The following is a 26,355-nucleotide window of genomic DNA, read 5'->3' on the forward strand; positions in this document are numbered from 1 at the left end:
GAAAGTGGAAGTGGATTAACTTATGTGGGTTGTGTGTGTGGGTGGGTTTGTCTAAGGATTGTGAGTGTAGTGCATATGCATGTGTGCACAGTAGCTGTGCACACAAAGGTACAGTAAATACAGTAAATACTTGCACTGTGCTACATAATTTATAGTATCCATTAACAGTATCCTCAGCGCCCTTTGCAGCCGCACGGGAGATTAAAAAATAGATTTCAGTTTAAGGTTTCCTGATTTTGCTGAAGACACACAGAGGAACCGCTTGTGCATATTGGGACTGACATTAATACTTAAAATAGTTTAACAATACTGAATTGAAAACATGTCATCTGTCTGTCAGTGCTGATTCTGACAGTTTCCGTGACAGGTAGTGTGCGCTTGTTTATAGGTGTAGGATGTGCAAAATAAGAAAGTGCAGCTCTCTGCCTGTTGAAACATGGCAGATCAACTGAATTCATTTGATTTCTCAGGCTTTTCCTGAACTTTTCACCAATTCAAAAATTAGGCTTACCTTCCTCCAGCCAGCGTAGACATTTCAGATCAATCACAACATTAGAGGTGCTGATTTCCTACGAATTACTTTAAATTAGATTTTATCATAGAATAGAGGAATACACAGACGTAATACTTCTTAACAACATTAGAAAGAAAAAATTACATTTTGCTGGATTTTTTACATGCAAAACTACTTTGGAAGTTCATATTTATCTCCAGTTTGATTTAGAAGCAGTTGAAAAACCTCATGCGGCAGCAGTGATACTTTTTTCTCCGAAAAATAATAAATGCAGCTTTAAGGAAGGATAAGGCCTACTTGGCAGTGGGACTCTCGCCTGCCACCGGCACAATAAGAAGGCAACAGGAAGCTAGCCAAGCACTAGCTCTCAGCACTAGCTGTAAGGTTCTAAGCAGCAGGGAAGCTGTTCTGCAACATAGCTTTTGCTACATGTCTGCCAGATTTGAGCATGAATAAATAAATGCAGCAAGATCAGTCCAATTTTCCCTTAGCCCCAAGGCTTTATACCAGAATACTTCTGACACCTGCTATGATCATTCATTATCCTTTCCTCACATGCATTATTTCGCGTATGCCAAGTTAAAAATAGTTCTATCCATTTTTGATGGATGCCAACGAGTAAGTGAAATGAAGCCCCACTTGTGTTTGACAGAGCACATAGTGCCAGATGAGGAGATTACTGCTGGTTAAGCTGTTCCCACTGTGGTTCCCACAACCAAATTACTCAACAGGTCACAGTTCACTTGTTAGAAAACAAGGGAGCCTTCTGTGGATAAGAAGGCAGCCCAAAGCATCATTTAGGGGCTGAGCAGTGGTGAAATTTAACAACGATTTTTAGTATTTGGATGTTTTCAACATTTTGTTGGAGCATGTGCAAACTGAAAGGACAACTTTGCCTGCATTAGGAAGATTTTTGTACTTCACTGCAATTTGCAAAGGACAGAAATCAGTTTTAGAAATTCAGAATTAATGAGATCAATTGGACTCGAGCTCAATTCCCTTTTCTGCAAAATGCTCCACATTCCTTAGATCTGTCATGAATCGTGCGGCCGGTTAAGCTGAACATAGCACACAAAAAGAAGTCAGAGACACAGCGGTGCTCAGTAGCACCTTGCTGAACCGAGCGAAAGCCACAGTCGAGTCTGTCTGTACTTGTCAAAAGCATGCCAAGCAATCAGCGATTCACATCCTAGTGGGATATCTTTCACAAGAACTACTCAGACATACAGCACAGAATGTGTAGAGCAGCGCAGCGCCACTACTTTCCATATCGTAAATGTGGCACTACTCATCCGCTATGATGCAAACTGCTAATTGTGTGACACAGCTGCAGAGCCGTGCAGGTGCACATCTGCACATGGGAGGCACGATGAGACAGCAACATGTACGTATAGGGGAGAAATTAAACCAAACATATTTGATCTCTTTAATTAATAGCATGAAGTGATTTAGCCCTGAATGGGAACGTAATATTAGGCAGGCAGGCAGTCAGTCAGTCTCCAGACAGTAATTTTCTAGCTTACCTTGTTTAGTGTAAGCCACAAGTGGTTAAGCCCACAATAGATTTTGCAGTATTCTATTAAAAAACATTGAAGAAAAAAAAAAAAACACAATCAGGCTCTACCTGCTGTTTCATTTCCTATCTTTCTGATTACCTGCTTTGATTCTCATTTTTCCCCTGATGTTTTCACATCTAACTCAGCAGAGTAAGTTACTGAAGGTTTTATTTTGAACAAACCAGAATTTGAGGTTATTAGATCAGTGGAATCAGAAACAAAGATGGTTTTGATGAGTTTGATTTTATTTCTGAGTCTAAACCGGTATAACGGGTTTGAGGAGAGCGATAAGTGTTTGTGATTCAACAAAAATCATCTTACTCTTACTACTCTTAGTATTACAAACTGTCCGTCAAATTGTCCAGTCAAAACATGCCAAATAGATTTGAGCCTTCCTCAGGTCACCCTTAATGCCAGTTTACAAAATAAATAATCTGAGGTGAGAGAGACTGACCACTGGGATTGATTGTGTCAGGGTTTCGATTTCCACAACTGATTCATATTTGCTTGAAGCACTGGGAGAAATCCAGTTTCTGCAGCGAGGCAATAATAATGGCAAAAAATGATTATGAACATAATAAAAATACGAATGGAGCGTAAATTACTTTTATTACAGTTGCTAATGATCTACTTTGGACTGCGTCAAGTCAGTGTCCCCCTTTATAAGCAGATTTATTGACTGATATTATATTGCTGAAAATTTTCTGGCCAGGATTAAACCCTGAGAATGATCAAACATGTTTTTTTAAGCCAAGGTGTTAGCAAGGAGACTAAGAGGGCAGTGCAGAGGAATGTTAACGTCATCAGTCTGCATGGGGAGTCTGTTGGGTCTGTTGTCAGGCACCTATATAAGTTCTATATACAGGTGATAGCTATCTAGTTAGCTAGCTAGCTAGCTAGCTATCACCTAGCTAGCTAGATAGCTATCACTTTACTTTACAGGGTTAATGTAAAGAGCTGACTAGCTCTTTACATTAACCCTGTAATGCCTGAACCAGGAAATAATTCTTATAAATCCAAATTTTGGAGTGTTTATTAAACATTCTGACAAATGTAAATTAATAAATAAAATTCCATTTATGTGCAATTAATTGCTCACAGTAGCACTGCATGTGTCTGACTGTATACATCAGATTTTTCAGAGAGAAAAATTGTGTCTTTTGGGTCTTGGAACTACTTTTCTACATTTTCTGTAATTTTTATAATAAAATAATGAATGAGTTGCTAATGAAACATATTAATCAATAGTGAAACATAATTGTGATGCTACTTGATGATATATAGAAATTAGTTGTGTTCTAAACTGAAATGATGCGTTTCTAGTGTTGTAGATAAAGGGAGACAAGCATCGCTGACGCTTACTTAAATCATCTACTGTGACATAGTGAGCTGCCCAATGTGGTACTAAGAGACACAGCCAGGGTAGCACCTGTCCACCTGTAAAATAAAAAACAGACTGACACACAAAAACTGACGAGGGCATAAAAAAATGGCCTTGGCTGTTGAGAAACAGAAAGCGAGAAACAGAGACACAGAGGGGTTTGGAGTAGAAAGAGGAGATGGAAACAGCAGAATGTTGGGAAACAGTGGGAGCTAGAGTAGGGAAGAGATAAAAAAGAGAAATCCAGGCTATTAAAGAGTATCGAGAAATGGGAAAAGCTAGTGATGGGGAGTGGGTAAAACAGCGCCTGACAGAAGCAAAGAGAGACCGAAAAAAAGGGAAAAAAGGTTTGCGTGCTGTCTACATTCAGATGAGAGAGGCAGGTCATTAGTAGTGATGTGATGACTCAAGGTATGGGTGTGTGTGTGCGTGAGTCTGCATATGGCTGTTGATGAAGGATAGCTTTCTAGCAGGAAACCAGCCACCAGCCAAGTGGTCTAGCACCATCCTGGGAGAAACAGCATCTGTCTCAGCAAAATAGAGAGGAGCAATCAATAACTATACAGTTAAGGTGTGGGTGCACTCTTCTATGCGTGCGTGTGTGTGAGCTACGCCTGCACTGGCCGTTGTAGTTGTGCTTACAGTGCATCTATGTAGCTGCACTATGACAGAAATGTATGATATGTGGATGACATGAAAATTTGTAGATGACTGTTTATGATTTTTAACATCTGCTCGCAGCTGCACTCTGGGGACGGCAGCGTTGGTCTGCCTGCCACTTGATAAATCTTCATGATGGAGATAACCTGACTGACACTCGAGTTTTGGAATTGATACTGATGGCAGTATTAATACTAGTTTAAGAAAATTTAGTCGCAGTGTTTGGGCTAGAAGTCCATCCGTTTTCTTAACTGCATATGCACTTCGGGGTTTCATGGTTTAGAGCTTATTCCGTCTGTCATACGACACAAGTCATCAGTCTATAACAGGGTTAGTCATTTTTTGCATCCTTCTAAAAACAAACAATCTCTTAGATTCCTCAGATTTTGACTTTCACTGTTACCTGGTGGACTTACTGTGTATTCGCATTGACCCAGTTTGACTTAGATTTTTTGGTGCTTGTGGTCCACACATGCAGCATTGGCCCCATATTTACTTGGCTCTAACAAACTGAAACATCTCCACTATTACGCTATGAACTGCCACTGGATTTTGTGCAGGCGTTCGTGGATCTGTGATGATTTATTCTGACTCTGGTGATCCTGCAAGGATCAGTGTGGTGGTTTCAATTGTAAACTTTCATCAACCGGAATGAAATTTGATGAATGAAATCCGCTACAAGACTGTCGATCGTACATTATGTAGGACACATTTTTACCTGTTCAATACTTATGACAAAAAACATTTAAAAAATAAATAAAACAAATAAATAACGGAAATCCAATCAACCTCCAGTGTACTTTGTAGTTTTTGTTAATTTGCTAATCCTGCTAGTTAACATATTCAGTTTGCGGTTCAGTAACCTGTTTCACAGGGAATAAAATGTAGCAGTAGTATAAAAAATATTGTACACTTTGTGTCTATTTCTGAAGAGCAAATACGCTCTTCTGGGTGTGTTTATGGGTTTAGAGCACATGTAAAACACAAGCTAGCATGACACGGACAATGGCTTCAGCGCAGACAGACTGTAAATTGTGTTAATTTGAAACAACTTAATGGAAACAACTTAAAACAATTAAGACAGATCCCATTGTGCCAGCACTACGTCACCACAAACTGTAACGCACAGTCAATGTGGTCACCTTATCTCATCAATAACCTCGACTTTCCAGACATTAGACATTACATCCACTTATAATTAGAAGTCAATCCTGACTAGAAAGCCCCAGTTACGAGTGGCAAAATATAAAACAATACTACAGATTCACATTGAAGCAGGATCAGCCATATGTAAATATCTGTTTCTGTGACCTGTGGAGAGTACAAAGTGCAGTTCACATAATGGATTTTCATCCCATAGATGGGTTTACTATGCAAAGCCTCTGTGTTTGTTTTCAGAATCTTGTTTAATTTTTATTGCCAGGAAAGTATGCAAACATTGCTCTGCATGACTCACACGCATATGCAGATTCATGATGGATTATGGTGTATCCACAGCTACCAGAGGATGAATATATGTATATATATATTCATACTGTATATGAGCTGCATTTATTTCTGCACGTAACCTTTGAAGTCTCATAAAAATGGGAAGAAATGCTCTGATCTCCTAGAGAGAATAACCCTGTTGGTCAGATTCACTGCAATCAAAAGGACCGTGTGTTTCTCAATGTGTGTCAGGGGAAATTAAGACCAATGAATGAGAAATCAAATCACACAGCATTTCATCTCCTCTTGAATCGATACCATGTCGTAAAGTATGTTGGGGCCGACCTTGCGGCATTCTGGCATTTTCTACTGATGAGCACGGCTGCTTCCTGACTCTTTCACACAGTTTCAAATAGGACAGAGCTTCTTGCGACACCTGCGAGTTAATTCTTCAAAATGTCAGGTTTATTCACAGTCACACTGACAGGCTGGGATTACACCTTCATCAGAGTATCTGTCCCTACAATACAAACATTTCCGTCGTCCAGTTAAGTCAATTTAGGCTCTCCCCTGCTTGGCTATTTGACGGATGCCCAGAGTAGTTGGCAGTGGAGTGGAGAGTAGGCTTTGATGTCCAGGCCCAGACTGTTAGAGTATTCAGGTTGACTTTGATAAACCCTATTAGACTGTCGTTATCTCCCCCTCTCTCTTTCTCGCAAGCGCTTACATGCTATAAGACTCAGAGGAACCAGTTTGAGGGCAAAAATACAAGGTTGCTCAGATGCTGTATAAAACGAGGATAAAGGAGAAGATGCTTTCAGAAAGGGGAAGGCAAATTGCCCGAGATGACTCAAAATGAGTGGGGGGAAAAAAAATAAATGACACACTGTTGTGAAGGATTTGCACATGCAATATCACAATGCCGCAATTAAGAGCTGCGTTGTATATCTGTGCGTCACCGCAGACAGCTGGTCCTCCGGGCTCGCAGACAGAGCAGAGAGCAACATCGGCTTAATGCAAAAACAAGAATGAAGGATTTGTCAAGAATTGTCGTGGAGGTCGATGCGCTACATGCATGCCAACGTAACGCCCCATTCACCACTCACCGCTATCTAAATTGAAAAGAATATTTATACCAACTTAGGGTTCAGAAGTTAATGGAAACAGTCATGCATCAATTGAGTTACATAAAGATGTCCGCTGGAAAAAAAAGCGAGATAACTACATCCTTTTAAAAGATTTTTAATTTTCTTAAATTGGCTTTTTGTGTCTGATAGAGGGTGTGTGTTTGCATGTCTCTGTGTGTGTAGGGGGGTGTTGTATGCACATTACTGTGAGAGTTTTAATCAGGCATCAGAAGGGGTATTAACAGGGAAATGTTCTAAAAGAGAAAGATCAAATAAAGATCTCACTCCAGCGTAATGAAACACTGCTCTTTGGTGCGCTGGCTAATTATGCCGGCCGCGGTGCAGCAGCGATTGCTCGCAGCTTCTTTTTTTTTTCTTAAAGTCCAATGACAGAGGTGGGAATCGGATATGCCTAAATAAGGACTCACCACCCACCCACCCACCCATCCTACACAGGAAGCGCTTACTCGTTTACATATCCTGCCCTCATGTAAACTCTTTTGTCACTCATAATGCCGATCTTATAATCCCATCTGCTAGTTTAGGAAATTACTAAAGTTGCGGCTGCTTCACACATCTAAACCTCAGGCAAGCTGTTGCCTCCAGGTGATGAAATCCCTGTCGCGTTTAATGAAAAGAAAAGTCCCGATCAGGATTGCACTGAGAAAACCCAAAAGAGATTTCCAAGTGCACTGACAAAACACAAGCTGTGCTAAAAGAAATTGTAAAGACACTACAACAGTTTCCAATCTTTGAGAAATGCCAAACCTTAAGGGCTAGCCTCTGCGAGGCTGTTTAATTAACATTATCAATATAGTTGTATGGTTGGCATCAAAAGGGCAAATTTAAGTTGGTAAAAATGAAATCAAAGCTTCAAAATTCATCACGTGAGCATAGCATCTTCACTCCTTTTTAACAGGCATATTCTTTAGAGGAGACTAATTTATATTCACAACTGTCTAACCAACAACAGCCGCCTTTGTCGCTGTAAGTCATGCCATTGGCGTAAGTGGCATGACACAAATGGCTTCTTCCATTAGGAGGAAACCATTTAGGAAGGAGACATTTATGGGTTGAAAATTGCGGATTTAATCTTCAAATAAAGCTTCATGAGGTGGTGCGCTGGCAGCAGAGGGAAGAAATTCTCTCTTCTCTACCAACAGACGCTCAGAGTACCGTTCAAAGCAGTGATACCTGAAGCTTGGTGTTTTAACAAATGCAGGATAAGAAACCAGTAGGACATTGTTTCCTTTATCGAATGGAACCGAAGAACATCTAAGACTCAACATTTGCCAACACCAAGAAAGGTGGAACTTCAAAACACTGTTTCCAGCACGCCGCAGCAAACTGTAGCACTCGTGTTAGCCAGTGTTCTCCAATAAATGGGCAGGTTTGTGTCAAGAAGGCATATCTGTAGCCAAGTAACATATTAACATAGCTGTCTAATCAAAGACAGTACGCGGATCTGAATAATTCTGTAATACAATTTTTTACAGGATGCTGAAGTATGAATGGAGGCAGATAATCCCCTTCCGGTAGTAGATGAAAGAAGAAGAAAGAAAAGCTGTTATGCGCAGCAGTATAGTGGCAATGGTAACAGAAACATCTGTCCAATCAGAACTGAGAGCAACACAATTGTAAACAAGAGCTACACAGCAAACATGCTTGAAGTCCCAACATCCTCATGAGCAAAAACTGAAGCGCAAAAGGACGAATGCCAACGGTGGTCCTACGCAGAACTGAGGTAAATTCAAACAGGCTGTTACAAAGTGAAAAATAGGAATCTAATTATTGCAAAAAAGCAATTAAATACATATTTTTCTTAAAGAAAAATTCATATGGAGTCCACACAATATTTTCTCCACATACACAGACGTGTTTTACCTGACCATGTTTTTTTCCCACTTTTTCTTTTGATAAATAAAAACTTTTAAGCTGTTTATGTTTTTTTTTTACACAATTATCCTTATCCATCTCTTTCTACAGATGTCTACACTTATGACATCAGCAATCCTATGATGCATATGTGAAGTGAGTTAACTCAGTCAGATGACATTGTGAGTTGGTGTGCTTTCTTCTTTCTCTTCTTTTCTATCGAGAAACTTAAAAAAATGTTTACGTCACTTTATTGTAATTGATAAAAAACAAAGCATCTCTTGCTAAAAAGTCTAAAAAGGGAAGTCTAGGCGATGCTTAAGAAGTACTTCAAACTGATGTCATGGTAATGTTCCTGAACTTTCCTTTTGGAAGCATTTTCCAACAATGATTTGACATCAGGAAAAGTTGACGGACAGCCAGCAGCTACTTAATGTCCAAATGCTTACTTGGTGTCTTGCCAAACTGGGGCAAAAAACCAGATAAACCAGTATTTGACAGCTCAGAATGCATTCTGAGTCGATGCCGTCATATAATGTTTCTCTCTGGATATTTTCATGTGGCGCACTAAATACATTATCTAATTACTCACATGTGTTACGGCAACAAAGCTGGGTGTTGTGTAGACTGCAGTCGTGAATATGAATTAGTCTCCCCTAAATAACATGCCTGCTAACAAAGACTGTTTTGCTCATGTGATACATTTGGATCTTTACATTTATTTTAAAGAGCATCTTCAATCTCTGCTTTTAAATCGAATCTCAAAATCCACTTTTACACTTTGCCCGTTCCAACTCATGAATCCCTCATTTGTTGTTCTGTCTGTTGTCATTATGTATCTACTTATTGTTGTAGGCCTCTTAATTCTGTAATGTAGTGTTTGTGTTAGGTCTGCAGCCTTCCACTGCAGAGTTATTGCATGTTGGATTTTTCTTTAATTAGTTTTTATTTTATTTCATTTTTACTTTTCATTTTCAGCTTAGTTTCGGTTAGTTTCCAGAGTGGTTTTCAGTTTACTTTTTATTAGTTTTAATGTTAGTTTTTAGTGTTTTTTTAAATTATTAGCACATTTATATGATAGATATTCCAACGTAAACAGAAGACATACAAAGCCTCAATAAACATGTCCATAAAAACAATATCAGGTAGTTTGACAATCTTTTTTCGTTTTAATCAGATTAACAAATACAAAACTAAGGCTATTTCTGCCATAATATTCTAGTTTTAGGTTTTAGCTTAGTTAACTAGGGATGGGTACCGGTGTCCGGTGCCATCATGGCACCGGACACCGGTACTTTATTTCACCGGTGCTTTATTTCGGTGCTTTTTTTTCCTGAGATGTGATACACTTTGAATTCTAGCCAATCATTTTATGTTTCCGGGGATAGTAGGCGGGTCCAGGTACGTACGTTCTTTTAGAGCAGAGCTACAGATTAAAAATGCCCGAGGCGAAGCGGTCAAAAGTCTGGCTGTACTTCACAGCAAAAGATGCAAACTCAGCAGCCTGCAACAAGTGCTTTAAGGTGATACTGTGGAAAGGAGGTAACACCTCAAATCCGATGAAACACCTGGCGACGCATAGCGTTTTTTTTTAAAGCCGAAAAATGCGCCGTATTTGATAGCTTGCTACGAGACCTCACACCGAGCGCATCTACTGCAGGTGTGGTGCCTGTTATCGGACCCAGAGTTAGCAACATCCCCCAAAAAGCTGAAGAGTAGAGTCCTGGCCCCTAGCCCTGCTAGTGTAGCAGAAATGATGAGGATGATGATGGCAGCAGCAGCCGTTCTTCTCTGCGTGAGTAGCTTAATGTTGTTTGTGTATAATTTACGTTGAGTAGGCTAACCACGTTATTACATTAATGCATGTAAGGTGAACTAGCAAACATCATCATAGTTACATGCAGCTGTCTTCTTGTTTGATGGCAGATACTCCCTTCACCCTGGCCAAAAAGGCTAAAATGACCAAATAAAAAGTGGGAAACAGTTAAACATGAGAGGTTTTTGGACAAAGTTTGTTTTTTACATTGTTTAAGCACTGCTTCCAGCCAAGAGTGATCTCATATATGCCCTATAGCTGCAGAAAAGGCTAACATTGTTATCTTTTTACAAAAAAAACAGCTGAACATGAGAGGTTTTTGGACCAATTTTGTGTTCTCCATTCTTTAAGCACCGGTTCGAGCACCGTTTAAGCACCGGCACCGTTTCAAAAGTACCGGTTTGGCACCGGTATCAGATAAAACCTAAACGATACCCATCCCTATAGTTAACTATAACAACCTTGTTCTATTGTTAGCTTCCTGGCTTGCAATGACAACATCAGTATTGGCTAAATAGAGTCCTCCTGCTGGATGTTTGGTGGTCTCTCCCTTTTCTCTGCATTGCCAAGACACGACATCCATTGAGGGCTAACGTCTCATGTCCCGAGACGTCCCATGGGAACACAAAAGGTGACCTTCCGTGTCCCAATGTTACACGCCAGATTGTAGAGGAAATCGAATAGAATGATGCTACCTCGGTAATACACGTTCCAGCCGTGTATTCCAGCCCTAACCACAACCTTATCCCTAACGTTAACCACCACCTTAATCATGTTAGAAAGTGTTTTCCAAAGCGATTTAAGTAAAATAAACACACATGTGAAGATTCATTCCAAACGGTTCCCATGTTTCCTCATTTCTCCAAACTCCTAATATAGGGACATGTTGGGTGGCCGACAGCGTAATATACCGACGATTTGTCACCTAGTGTAAAATGTTACGCTTTGGGAGTGGAAGTACACAATTTGAGACACAACAATAAAAAAAAAACAATCAAACAGAACAATTACACAGACGATGCAGCGCTATAGGATGACGGGTTTTCAGAAATAGCATACCCAGCCATTAACAAACCACTTATCATTTCTAAACTGCTAAAGCAAGCCTCTTTATTAAGACACAAAAACACCTTTCTCCACAGGAGAACAATAAATGCTCGTGTAACTCAACATTCAAACCCCATGCTTTTGAAATCAGCTCCGCATCAGCCCATGGGGCAAAATCACTGATGTTTGACAAATAGTATGTCAAGAGATCCACTGCTTGGAGCTAAAACCTTACTCCAGAGCTACTGCCACTAGAAAATGAATATTTAAGCCACACCAAAGCCCTCCTCTCCAAGCACTCAATTTAGGCATTTTCACTGAGCTTTTTCTACTACAATATAAGTTTCCACAAAGCCCTGCTCTTCAGAGGCAGAGCACGATAAAATCAATGACTCAGACTTTCTTCTTGATCACAGTCAATCTCTCCTATAAGCTACAAACACACAACGAGTTTTTGTAAGGGAGGTTTTAAATCTAATCTCATCTTCTACCTCCCACTCTTCTTTATTTCTCCTTCTGAAGCGTGACCCTATAATGCTGTTTCCAGCCCTTTTACCTCGCTGTGCTCTGGTGTTTTCATTACATGTGGCGTGGCTCAGTTCATGTCAAGCAACAAGAACATTAGTCAAATGTCTCTGAAGTGGTAGGTGAAGTAATTTCCCACAGGTACAGCAACCTACACACATAATCTCCCTTTCTACAACAGAGACAGAGTGTGAAATATCTACTAAGTCAGAAGGTAAAAGCTGGCAGACTTTTGAAATACCAGGAAATACAGTGTTGCCCAGAGGGAGACAAAATTTTCAGCCGAGCTCTGCAGATTCAACCTCATCTTTTCTAATTTAAGAAAAAGGAAATTATGTCCTTGTGGCACCCAGTTATCTAGGGAAAGGACTATGATTCAAATCGCACTTGAATTCTACATTTTTCCAGCAGAGCCCCAAAACGGATTACGCCTGAATATTGAAGATTGTCCGGTGTATAAAATGGACAAAATGTGTGCAGCATTGTGCTGTGTGCGTATTCCACTTGAAGATAGAGCCCTGCTGCTCAGCTACTTCCCATCATTTTATTCTTCACAGCTTTCCTCCTTATGAACATGGAGATTTATTTATTTTTTTGCTGCCAGCACACAAACCCAGGACCAACACCACCCCTACAAATAAACTGGAGGACAAAATGAAAAGGATTTTTAGATCTGAGGGTTCAGATGTAGCCGCTCAGCGGAGGTCCAGAGTGTATGTCTGTGTTTGTGCACAGGGATTAGGAGCAGCATACAGATTTGAGCAGTTTCGCCCAACCAAAATCCAGATTGACTCAACTCTTGGATGAGAAATATCCTCTGCACACAAACACACACACACACACACGCTACAAGAACCAGATTGTATGTTTTACGGCCATATACGTGGACAGTGACAGCCAGCCTTAAAAATGACGTTTACACAGGAAAGATCTTGTACCTACAGAGTACAGATTCTCCAGCGAACTCATTTATTCTCACAAAGATATCTGCAAAGTGATGCAATGTGATTACAAAAAATCACTGCAAACCTGACTATCCTGGATCATATCTGAATAAAAATTATATAAATGTGCTGAATGGATGAATAATCTGCTTTTTGACAAACTGAAAGATTTCCTAAAACAATCCCCCCCCCCCCCCCCCAACCCCTACAGCAGATCAGATATTTCATTATTAAGAAAGAATAAGCAATCATACTGCATGCAGGAAAGCAGATAAAGTCAGCAAGTCTCAATTTCAATCCCGGAGATATTGAGCCAAACAAGTGGCATTTAAAAAAATGTAGTAATATCTTTAATGCACAGCAATGGAAACTTACTGAGAGTGAACTGTCATGGTACTTTAAGTTGTTTTGAGGCTGCTCGTGAGAAGGTTACAGGAACGAGCATGTACATTTGTGTATTACGAAGAGTCATTTGTATGCATGTTAGGCACACGGGCTTATTAGAAGCCACAAGGTAAAAGCCAATTGGCATCCTTTTATAGATGGTGGCGAGAAAAGCCAGTGTCAGCTCAATGAATATTCAGATAGAAGCAGAAGCCTTGAGGGGACATGGAGCAGCCCCAGTCTTTTATCAGTCTTCCTCACAGCGCAGCCACAACCTATTCACAGCAATCCAAATCTTTCTCTGTATCACTGAATCCTCCTTTAATTTCTTCCATCTTTGTCTCTTGTTCTCTTTTCCCTGTTACTTTTATCACTCATATATACCCTTCCTGTATAGTCTTGCTCTTTCTCTGCCTCCATTTTCCGTGCTGTACATTTTCCCGTGTTGGGAAATAATGAGAACCAGCAACAGTGGGTGGCCATGTGCATCCCATTGTATAGGAGTGCCGTGATTAATCGAGCTTGCCAATTGGAAAATGAAAATGCCAGCAAGGCCATGCCGTCAACACACTGTTAGTGTTAGTTTGAGAAAGAAACGCAGACGAACACACACGATTGACTTCCTGACTTTTCCACGTCCTTCCATTCTACCAGAAAGACTTCAGTCGCTCACTGAAAGAAGATGGCTTTAAATGAGCTGCTGGAGCATGCCGGTGTACAGTCAATGGTCTGAGAAGGAAATAAAATTCTCTTGCGTGAACCTCAAAAATCGTAGACGAATGAGCAATTCGAGCTTTGACGAGGGTAAAAGGAGATTCGTGTTTGTCATTTTGACAGTTTTGTCAAGGTGTGTGACTCCAGCGAGAAAAATGCTTGGCAGCTCAAGCAAAAAGTGAACTGAGACAAAATAACACGGAACATCGTGCAATCTGGTTTACACCTCTATGAAACCAAATGTCACATGCACCTTTAGGACGACAAGCGGTCCAATTTAAACTGGCCTTTCTTATAGGAACAGTTTAGGACCCTGCAAGCTCACTTAATGGATCCTCTGGGCGCCATAGTAACCCTCTGCACACATAAGAAAAGGCAGGATGAGGCAGCCGAACTAAGCGGGCAAACTCAAGTTTTGTTGAACATAATACAGTCTATCTTTTGCGCTCTGCTTTGTGTAAACATTTTGTTCCATTATAATCATGTTATTTGTTCCTTGTATTTGTTCCGTGGTTGAACCTTGAAAAGAAGAATACATGAAATAAGCTGAAATAGGAGGAAACTCATTCAGTTGTAAACCATAAACCACTTGTCACGGTTTGCCCGTAAGCCTAACAGATGGTAATGATATACATTAAACCTCCATCACGGTCTCAGCAGTGTATGAAGTAGAGTAGCTGGTATATGGCCCAAGCTGCACTATTAGTTCATGAAATGTACCATCAACTCATTTTATTGTCATTTTCTATAAGGGAATATTATATATTGGTGTGGCCATCTGCTTGAATCCGCAACTATTTTATTATTCTGCAATATTACGAGGATTACTGACATTCCACATTTCATAATCCCATCATGGATGCCCTCCTTCATTGTTGACATCATTCTTCCAGTAGCCAAACAAAAGCCTGCCATTACCTATTAGATTACCCAGAAGCCAAATGTGATTTAGGTCCCTTTGGAATCGGACATTTGCTCTTAGATGATAAGCTGGGAATTTAAAGTCCAAGCCGCTGCCAAACTGGATGTAAGAAAATGGGGGAGCAAAAGTGTAGATAATGAAAACAGAATGTTCATCATTCATCCCTGAGGAAGTGTCCTACTGATGAGAAGATGAAAATAAAAGTAAAATCCATCAAGCACGCAAAGCAGTCTGCTCTGTGAAGCCATATGGAATCAGAGGTGCAAATCAGGAGTGATGAACAAACAAAATTCCTTCACCTTCCAACAATCAAAAGACCTTTTCAATCTGCTCTTAAGGGAATAACTCTCTTAGACGTTTTCGATGGGCTGAGGCCTTAATGTGTACAGAGATAAAACACAGAGCTCAATCTCATTCCTGCCTAATACAGCATAATGGAGAGAGTCGGGCTCTCGGTCTGACAGCCATGGATCCACCACAGCGATAGGCTAATGAAACAAAGAGCCTTAGGCAAGCTGTTATACCTACAGAGGTAGGAAGAATGCAAAAAAAAAAAAAAGCCTTACAACACTCGAGCTAATTTCCAATGCAGTGGAGACCATATGCATCATGTGCACAATGTAGCAAACACAGCGTGCATACACAATAGAGCACTCTATTGTGGATGTCGCACAGGAAGGACACAGGGGTTTGAACAGGAAGGCAGCCAAGATTTTGGTACAGATTGGAGAGTTGCATGGTGTAGACAAACACATGTACACACACACACAAAAACACACACCCCACTCCAATCCCCACACCACAAATAAACCCCCACACCAAAGCATGGTTTACATTACTGCAGACTTCCAGCTACAACAGAGAGATGCCCTGACCCCCGAAGCATCTGTAGCTGAACAGCAGGCCTGGCTAACAAACCACCACAGAGGATAGAAGCAGGAGGCAGGCTGAGCTGCTGATTGATCTCCAGCGTAATTGGCTAGGAGTGGCTGAAACAGCCAGAGGACGTAAATATCAGCCATCCCGCTGGACAGTGAGTTAAGTTCCACAAGAGCGATAAACTCTGACTGGTTGTCCCCTGAGTGAAGGCTTGTTGTCTGATAAGCTGGGGAACACTCTGTGCTGAGATTCCATTGCTGAGCAGGAAGGAGCAAGGTGTAATATCAGAGCAAAGGATGTGAGAGGAGTTGAGTGGGGCAGGTGAACAGTCACACAAGAAAGCGGCACAGCTAAGTTCAATCACTTTTTTCCAACATGTGTAGTTTTACAAGATAGCTTATATAGCTAGCTGGTGAGAAAACCACTAACAAACCAGCTAGTTACCCACCGTAATTCTACAAAGGGAGTAATTAGAGGGGAAAATCCAAGTTAGTATCTTATTTAAACAACATGGTGTAAATATCATAAATCGGAATGATAGAAACGGGGTTTTAATATTTGAGACTTACCTTTTAATTGCATGTAAATTTTCAATTTTCACATCACAGAAAGCGCAAGAATTGTGTGCTGTTCCCTTTCATAAACTTGGTGTGAACCATGCATGGCATGAGAGAAAATAGGAGAGAAGAAAAGAGGTAGTGTGCTAGCTGAAAACAGAGAGAGATGAGCGAGGGGAGCGAGGGCACGGCTGACCTCATCCACAGCTGCAAGAGGTGTGCCTGCAATGCTAACTCGCTCAATCCGTCTCATTTTGCTCAGCGCAGAGAGAAGGGAGTCTTTAGCTGAGCTCGAACGTACCACCTGTCGTTTGACGTATTTCACCTGATGCGAGCGCATGAGATTCCTCTTGAAATTAGATTTTTGTTTGGCAGCCACCACTCAAAAACAAAAAGTTAGAAAAGAAAATACGCAGGAGAGCCTATTCTCTTAACACGGGTTATTTTATATTTGCTAAAGCCTTTAGCCTGATAGCGTTCCTTTGGTGAAACAATATAACACATGGGGAGTGTGTTAAAAAAAAAGTACACCTACATGTGTTTCCAGTAAGGAAAAGAAAGACCCATAATAATCAGAGAAACAGCAGGCAGCCCTGAACAATCAGAAAAGAAACTCCCAGAGAATGTGTCCTGCACTGTAGGCAGCGCTAATGGCAATAAGCACTGGAGCAAAACATAAGGAGGGAGATCATTTTGTTGTTGGTGGTGGCTTTGTGATTTATTAGTAATGACTATATGCAAGAATCTTATTCAGGCAAACACACTGAGGGCTTAAGGGAACACCCAAAAGTGTACCATGGGAGATTTCTCTCTCCATTTCTACCTGTTCTCTGTGCTCCACTGAATTTGAAACCCTACCACTGCTGGGCCAAGGAAAATGAAATTTAACTCCCACTACCTTAGGTGCTATGCCACTTTGACAATGTTTTTATTAGATTTATGATGGCAAGTGGACCGCATCTCACATGCACACACTACAAGACTGAAATGTGTTTGAACTAAGTGTTATCAGCCAACAACTGGATACATGTTTAGTACTTGAAAAAGATTTTGTAGCGTGAAAACCATCATCGTTTTGTCTTTCGGGAGAAAAGAGCTTCGAGGAACAATTGCAGTAGCTAACAATAGTTTGCAGTCGGGGAAGAAAATGCTTATCAGGAGAGAACAGTCCAGACAACAATTACATTCAATACCTCGATACAGAAAAACATTGTACTGCTTCATCGTGCTAATTATTGGCACAAACTATGGAGCTACTCAAATGGATTCAGACTTACTAGAGTCACTGCATTATGACTTCCTGTGGTGGAACTTATCACATAAATGTGAAGAAAGTGAACAGTGGAGAAGGAGAAATAAGAAGGTTACCCAGTGGGACCCAATAGGTGGTTGGTTAACTAAATTGACACATAACTGAATGGTTGAAACAGTAGATCAGTTGCTATGGTGCAGTGGATAAATACACACTTCAGGTCACTTGAGGGTTATTTTTTCCCTCTCCGGTTACACAGATATTGTGATGGATGGCAAATAACTGTGTTGCAAACTACTGAAGATCACAAAAGTGCTACATAATAATACGATCCTGATAGAGACTCCATGACTCCCACTTTTGTCTTTCTTTTACGCTTTCATGACATATTGTGAGTTTTTGCAGACAAATGTAGAATATGTCTGCAACAGTGCTCCAGACCTGTACTTCTCTCTACAGGCAAACGTTGGACAAACTCCTTAAAACTGTCCTTATTACAGCCTAAAACACCTATGTGACTATTTTCGCTTGCCACACACAATACCATAAATTACAACTATTATGAATGATTATTTACCTCTCTTTGCCTGTCTGTTGAATGTCAGTGTCTTTAGAAAGTTCCCTCTGAGAGTTTGGTGGATGCAATTAAATAAAATGTGACTCAAACATTTAAATGTCAGTTGCTGGCAAATGGCTTTGGAAAGAGATGTGTTACTGGGAAGTTACTGAACTTTCTACCCAGCCCCAGCCATGGTGTCGCTGTACTCAGCCGCTTCCAAGAGAGACAAGTCGATCTCTGTGGTTCAATTTCCAATTTTCCTGTTTGAGCCCATCTAGGTTCAATCTCATGACCCTGCCTCCTTTGTGATAGGCCCATACATCCTATTCCAGATATAATACTAAATGCCATTTGACTCATTTCAAAATAATTCTCAGCCCAGTTAGAGCTCGGTTGGCTCTGAAGCACTGTGATCGCTCAGTGTCATCTTGATTACCAGGCACGGTTAAAATTTTAAATAGAAGAAAACATTAAGAAGATGTTCGGTTAACATCTGAGGTTTCCTGTGGAATTTAAACGATGAGGAATATTACATTGTGTGCAGCACATTTCAAGAAGATCGAACAAAAACCATTAAAACAGTCAACATTATAAATGTATGGTCGCTTTTCATGGAGCACCACAGTCTCCATATTTTATCACAAACCACACAGCATCTGTCTCAGTTTCAGGTCTTGGCTCTGCAAACAGCCGAGTGCAGGGAGCAAGAGGCGGGAGAACTTGCAGCTTTTATTTGCTCTGGCTTTCGCTTAAGGTGCTGAAACACCACTTAATCTACCAGTCCACAAGGGTCCAAGGTCACGGTGCCCTAGGACAACCTGAATAGCAGAATGCTGCTGAAATCCCCCAGCAGTCTTGAATGCACACATACACACAGAAACACACATACCACAGCTCTTCCACTGAGTAATTTCCCCTGCTGCACACGTTGTACTTTTATATTACACTATATTACTAGAAGGCTGCCCATCAACCTAAAGCATTAGCTCTCTCGCTGACCTCCACGGATGATGCAAATCTGTTGGCCACAACTTCACGTGTGCTTTTAAAATATAACAAGATTATTACTGTGCTGGCTTTTATGACAGACAACTAAATTGCGCTCATTATAGTTTCTTTCATAGCGCCACACAACGGGCTTTTGCACACAATGGCTCAGTATCACACTTTTACATTTCGCCACTAGTTCACAATTACATTATGGTTCTGCCATGAATACATGTATATTCAGGCATTGTAATGAAAAAGGCAGATTAACACAAAAATAAAACCATAAGTTATAACGCAGGAAGCCTCAGGCCTTATTCTTCTTTCTTAAAATTGTTTTGTTTTGGAATATTTGCTGATCACTATTTGGTCTCAATCCCCTCTGGCTAAACAGGCTTTTTTATATATTCACTTGATTACTGAGCAGTAGAATGTGATAAATTCTGAGATACACTGAGGTTTGCGTGCTATTTCAAAGTGGTATTAAGATTACATGTCAAGACTAAGTGTACAGCATTTTGGTCTTTTTGAGAAACTAGTGTGACATTTTAACAAATACGCTGGTGAAATTGCTCTCTTGCAAAGAGTTCGCTGCCAAGACTGAAGCCACTCACATGTCTTTAAGCTACTGCCAATATGACCAATAACCTTTTAGCTTAGTGTGAAGGCTGCGAAATGGTTACTTCTTGCACTGTGGGTGCCAGTAGATAATAGCATGACTAGCAAGTCTGAACTTCATGCTTTTGCATAAACAGCAAGTCATATGCATCATCAACTCTGCCTCTAATCCAAAGTGAGATTAAGAAATTTGTCTGTAACTCATTGTCACTATTCCCTCTTCAGAAGCACAGTTTCTTTGTACAGAGCCTGCGTGGAAGTCAGGGTTTCTGTATACAGCACACACAAACACACATAGATCATGCTCTTAATGAGTACAGTGGCATGCATTAAATGTTTAAAACTGGAGTTTCACTGGAGTTCACACTGATCCTTTACCAACAAAATTACTTTAAGTGACTTATGTGTTATACAGGCCATGTCTCAAATGGCTGCAATTGGGAAGCTGGGGAACCTAATGAGGTTTTGCATTTACGTGACAGCTAAGTAGGTGAAGTTAACTTATCAGCCATGTTGGATGTATGAGAATGTAAGGCCAAGTAAATTAGGTCCAAGTCAGACAGGCCTTGAGACTGGACTGGGCCCATCTACCAATCAACCGTTGCAAGCAAAATACACATGCTCCCAAACTGGTTGGCAAGTGGTTGCTGGAGGTTGATGGCAGTCAACGTGAAAGAAAAGTGTTGCCATTAATCTCCTTGTGGTTTCTTTGGTCACCTGTAGTTTGTATGGAATATGCAAATGTTGCATACCTACTTGACTTTGCAAAAGCTTTCCATTTCCTCTTTGCATCACACTTTTTCAATTTTTAGTACTTTGAGTGCTTGTTTTTAATGCTAATTTGACCCAGTCTCAGCAATCCCAAAAAGGTTTTTGGTGCAGCCCTCTCTTTTCAACTGATTGTGCTTAGTGATAGCCAGGAGCATCCAGTAACAGTTCATGTGGAATACACATTTTTTCCTCATAACTGGTACTTGTATCACATCCAATATGGCGGACAACTCTCGTGCAAGGTATGAGTGATGTCATGTGAGGAACCTCTATATGTGTCAGGTGTTCTAATTCAGTCAGGTGGCTCGCTTGTGAGTCACACAGGCAGCTTGTCATGTCCTGGTAAGCTTCCATTATAAATCCTGCAAAAGTGCCAGGCAATCTTGTAATTAAAAATGTGTCTGAGTGACTGTAAGTAATTGAGTCGGAAGCTACTGTACATATACCTCCAAACTATCTGTCAAATCCCAACGTAACTTTGATTTCTTTGCAAAAAACAAGTTACAGCGCAGTTTGAAGAGGGGAAAAAAGAATGCTGTACAAGTTCTGTGACACAATAGACTGAGTATGAAGAATCTATTATATTTGGATCTCTACTGTCTTCTAAATCTCTTATATAAATATAAAAATTTAATACATAGCACCTTCAGACTTCAAGTACCTCAAGATCTATGATAGGACATTAGATACTGGAGATTCCAGTCATTGGTTATTCATTCACTGGCTGCTGTATTAACCGAATTAGTCATCAAGAGCTCTGAAAGGACAGTAGCAGAATGTGAAGGAGAGGCACATTTTTTTCTTTATCTGGCAGCTGCTAAAATGACTGAGGAAAGAGAGTGAGAGGAGATGATTCATGTCACCTTTGTTGCCACATCTTTTTTCTTTTGCTTCCATTCATGAGAGGAGGGCTGTGTAAATTAGCATGGTTAGCAGAGCAGCTGCAGATGTGAGACACTATTCACACTGCCAGATTTCAGAGTATCAAGTCAAGTGAATTCAAGACTTTTATCTTCATTAATTATGGAAATCATATGCCTCAGATATTTCCTATCAAGTCAAGAGGCAAAGCTTTTCACTGTTCTCTAAGCAAATTTTCAACAGGACTCCCAAGAGAAGCAGGAAGGAGAAACAATACTTGAATTACACACCACTGGGAAAAAAGAGGGGTCTTTAACTCTCAGGGATGAAAAAAACATCCTTTATGTGCAACTCTTTTTCAGAGCAATTTTGCAAATTACAGAACAGATGTTAATTGCAATTACCGCATGTGAATTCTTATTCACACCCATTAGGAAATAAAGCTATGCAGACTTAGTCAGGGTAAAAACTCAGAAAATGCTACTATTTTGACATTTTATGATCACCTTTAACATTTTGGAAACAGTGCTTATCTCATATATAATTATTCATTTTGGTCAAGAGTTGACATCTGCCTCTGTAAAGTGAATTGAAGAATATTGGCAAAGCTAATCGAACATAAATATAAAAGAATCTTTGTGTTAATGAGCGAACTAAATGGTGTGCTCCTACTCAGATAAACCAAAGCCAACAGAACAGAATGACACGATGGGCAAGGCTATGGTACTGCAGTGGGAGCTGAGGTGAAGAGGAGTCAGTATGAACAGCATGAAATTGAAACCCCTCCCTCAGGTAAAAGTTGGGTTTATCCCCGGGCTGCTTTGTCAATATACAGTAGAAACCCACAATTTCCTATGAACAGCTTCACCATTCGGATTTCCACAAAGCAATCGCAGATAAATCTCTCCCTTTTCACCCCAATAGCTTTCTTTTCAACTGCCTGCAGCTAATAGCGTGTTTTTCAGATGAAAGGTTCATGTACTGCATGTGTTCATTATTTAAACAATGACACGCTCAAATATCCAATGGTAAAATGCCCCAGAAGGTTTGGAGACAAATTGGCATACTCTATGCATTTCCTGGCACTATGCCTTTCATGCCTTTGACTCACTAAAAAAAAAAAAAGTTGACAGTGTTATTAAACCCAGTCAAGTGTGGGTGAGTGAATATTAAATCATTCTTATGCCCTGATTCTTTGTCACCAATCCTAATGCTGCTTCAGTAATGCTATCACGACCAAAGATGAGGTAAATTAAAAAACGCCAAGGTTTGTGTTCGACACTACAGATAGGTTAGCTTCTCCCTGTGAATCAGTGTTGATGAAACCGTTCCATGTCTCTACACATATAGAGAGAAAAACAAGAGCGAGCCAACCAGTCACAAGAGTGTCCCAGCCAATGACAGCATAATGCCAATTGTAACAGTGAGCGTGTGCAGACAGACAATCAATAACACTCTAAGAGGCTTCCACAAATTTCAAGGCCGAGCTCCCCGGATGATGTTCGTTATTCACTTGGGGACCTGCTGTTAGAGCTATAAACTCTGAATATGCTTATAAAGGAAGTCTAAAAAAAAAAGCCTAAAAAGCCACAAAAACAATCATACCTGCAGTAAAGTTGTAACTTGCCGAAAATCCCACTGCTTCCAGTTCACCATCCGTAACAAATTTTATCCACAGATATCTGCCGCTACTCCTGATGTCAGGAGGGCTGTGCTGACCGCAGTACCGTCCGAGAATTGGGGAGAAGCCAAACGGTCCATCTCGTACCTCAATGTTGTCAAATTTACATTCCCAAGAGGACTCGATTGAATAATTCTCGTCAAAGTGTAGGTCGATACACTGCCTTGGGGGAGCTGCAAGACACAATGGAAATAATTACTACCTAGCACAAAGAATGGGGTAAACTATTAGTCATGCTTTCAGCGATGAACATTCAGCTTCTTTCATTATCAGCGCTCAACTCAAATTCTGGCTGTTAGTCAATTCATCTCTAAATAACGAGAGATGTTATTTCCACATTCACTTTGGTACTACATTAATGAGGCTATGTGCACTGACTTGTCAAAAAACATGTTTTTATATTTTTTAAAAAAAGGCTTTCTAGGCTTGCCAATCAGTCCAATGTGTATCATCGCTCACTGAGGATAGCCTCAGTAGTGCTTTAGTTGAGAATAAACAGCTAGATCACGTTGACTTCTTTTCTTCACTACTGCTGTGTTTAAAGAGATGATTTACCTTCAAGGATGTAAAACACACTCTGTGTCTGGGGGGTATTTGTTTGGGTAATTGGGAGAAGTGAAGAGCCCTCCTTCTGCTTCCTTTACCCACGTTCCACACTGACCTGCAGGCTTCACTCCAGAATTGTTTTTCACTGAAATATACACATACATACATTATGTATTTGATAGTGTTAAGCATATACATATAAATTTGAACAGAGGACATTTGGACATCAAAAAGACAAGCTGGTGATGGCTATTACCTGCTGTATCCTTCTTTGTTGCCCCACACAACCCAAGTATGAGTAGACTTGCAACAACTGTAAGGAAAGAAAGATGAATTAATATTGTGGGGGTTTTTTGGTTGGTTTTTTTTTGTTTTTTGTTTTTTTTTAATTACACTAGTTTTTGTCTTTGTCTTGTTTTTTTCATTTAGGTTGGAACAAAGGTATTAATACTGTATTTATGTACATAATGTAACAACCTGGTCCCGACCTAAAAATATAAAAAAAAACACACAATACTTCCAATAATAATAATAATAATAATAATAATAATAGATAGATCACGCAACCTAGAGATCACGTAAGAACATAACCTACAGGCTGCTACTAAAAGTCTCTTCCAACAAAGACTACACCTATATAAAGCCCCTTTTAGCCAAAGGCTTCAAAATTATATATTTTTTAAACGATAAGCCCACATCACAAACTGCAACAACCTCAATATGACTATTTCCTGCCATAAATAAAACTGGAGGTTAAAAAAAACTTAAGACTGTGACCTTCACTGTGAGTTTACAGGTTGCAGGATGCAGTGCATCCGTTTTTCATCTCATATTTGTTTATCCCTACTGAATCACCATTTTGTTCCTATGTTGATTTCGATCTGTTGCTCTGATATTTACAGTCCGTCTAAACTGATTAAAAGATTATCATGCCGCTTTTGCGCTTGGGTAGGACAAACATTAAGAGCTTTTCAGCAAGTGTGCTTCAGTTGGTGAATACGGATGTCTTACCGTGATGGAAGCTGTGCCCATGTAGCATGTCTGTTCCTTTCACAAACGGCTTTAGGCTCAACTAATTCCATTTAGATTAGGAATACTTGAAGAGAGAAAAAAGATAGAGATGTAAGTTTCTGAGTATTCACGCAGAGATATCGCTCATGTTATCAAACCTTTCGGTGGTGGGTTAAAAAAAAGCGAAATTTTACTCCTTATTAAAATCTCAGAGAGAAAAAAAAAATCCTTCCAGATGAGTCACAACAACTACTAATCACCAGTTTCATATAAAACCAAAAACAGTTCCAAACACTCGCCCGATTTCCATCCAAACGTTTCTAGTACCCCTTGGCGCGTTTGCACTGAAAGGATTAATAGTCCCTTCATCAGCCCTTCTCTAATCGCTCCACCTTTGCAATCTTCTTTTAGAAAATATCACGGGCAACCTTGTTTTGTCCGCTTTGGTCCCTTTATCAAGAGAGATGATCCTTCAAGAGCACGTAAAACCACGCAACACTCATCTCTGCGGCGTTTTCTGTACTCTTTTGCGCTGCGTAAAAATCTTCTGGAAAACAAGAGGTTGCCAAACAGATACAAAAAATAATAATAATTAATTGATTTTTTGTTTGGCTTTCATTTGTCGCCCCGTGTTTCCCCACAAAGCTGTCAGTGTTGTTCTCACTGAGTCCCTCTGCCTGGGTTTCTGTCAACTGCCTGAGTCCCCGCAGCCGGCAGGAGCTAATGTAAGATCTTCTACCTCCCCCCGTTCATTCACCACCGGCTACGGCCGTCCAATGCGCCACAGTCCTCACGTACTTTTGACGCACGCATCGAAAAGTTCTCCAGGACACGACTTCATCCACACACACACACGACACGCGCACGTGTTTGAACAATAAAGCACGCGCTGCAGAATTCATTTTCACTAGATCCACCGCGCAACATAAAAAGGGAAAGGTAAGCAGAAAAGGCAAGGGGATTGGAAATGAAATAAACAGTCGAGGAACACGAAGGAGCGAGGTTAAACAAACGGAAAATGCACTGTTAAGCATAAAGGAATCTCAAGTCATATTTCAATGGTCGAAAAAAATGCACATCGCCTTCTTTTATAAGAATCCATCCATTTGTTTCTGCTGTGTTTTGGAGCTATCCTAAAACGCATAACCAGGCTAACGTAGTTTATATAGAACAACAATAGACCTGCCATCCACAAACAAGTGACCAAGGATGGCATCTTTAGAAATTCTGCACTTCATGTTTCCAGTTTCTACAGAAATTAGAGCGGTAAGAGGACACAGAGAAAACTCCACTTTTCTTTCTTTTTTTCTAAAACCGTGCCAGCGACTTTCCTGTAGTGTGATTGTCAGGATGCATCTGCACTCTTCTACTGACTGTGTAGTCACTCTCACACCTGATGACAAAGCTGATCAGAGGGTGCCCAGGGACAACTCAGGGGCTCAGGCTCCCAAAATAGTTTTTGGCTCCCATCAGACAATATCCATCTTCAGATACTCCTACTGCAGTGGCAAACTTGGACTCGGTTTCTCTGTGCATATGTTATTGTTACTGGTTTGCATTTGCCCCGCAACTGCAATCAGCTTCAACAGAACTGTTCACGATAGTGGACTTTTATGTCTCATCTTTTGCAGCATGACATACTCCTGTACAACTTTGTTTCCTGTCCTGTCTCCCTCTTCCTCTCTGTGTCTTTCTAGGTCACAAACCCACCTGAGATTTGCAAGATAAAGATTCACTATC

General features: G+C 40.4%; 1 protein-coding gene across 1 annotated transcript in view; it reads right to left on the bottom strand.

Moving 5' to 3' along the window:
* neto1l (neuropilin (NRP) and tolloid (TLL)-like 1, like) overlaps positions 1-25,505 on the bottom strand; it is a 71,078-nt gene extending 45,573 nt beyond the window's left edge. The window contains 5 exon segments of the mRNA XM_085172740.1: positions 22,983-23,231; positions 23,614-23,626; positions 23,628-23,749; positions 23,861-23,917; positions 24,616-25,505. Coding sequence (XP_085028866.1) covers positions 22,983-23,231; positions 23,614-23,626; positions 23,628-23,749; positions 23,861-23,917; positions 24,616-24,643 — 469 coding nt within the window. The 5' untranslated portion in view covers positions 24,644-25,505.
* Between the last annotated feature and the right edge of the window lie 850 nt (positions 25,506-26,355).

The sequence above is a fragment of the Neolamprologus multifasciatus genome, chromosome 9 (genome assembly GCF_963576455.1).
Source record: "Neolamprologus multifasciatus chromosome 9, fNeoMul1.2, whole genome shotgun sequence".
Lineage (NCBI taxonomy): Eukaryota > Metazoa > Chordata > Actinopteri > Cichliformes > Cichlidae > Neolamprologus > Neolamprologus multifasciatus.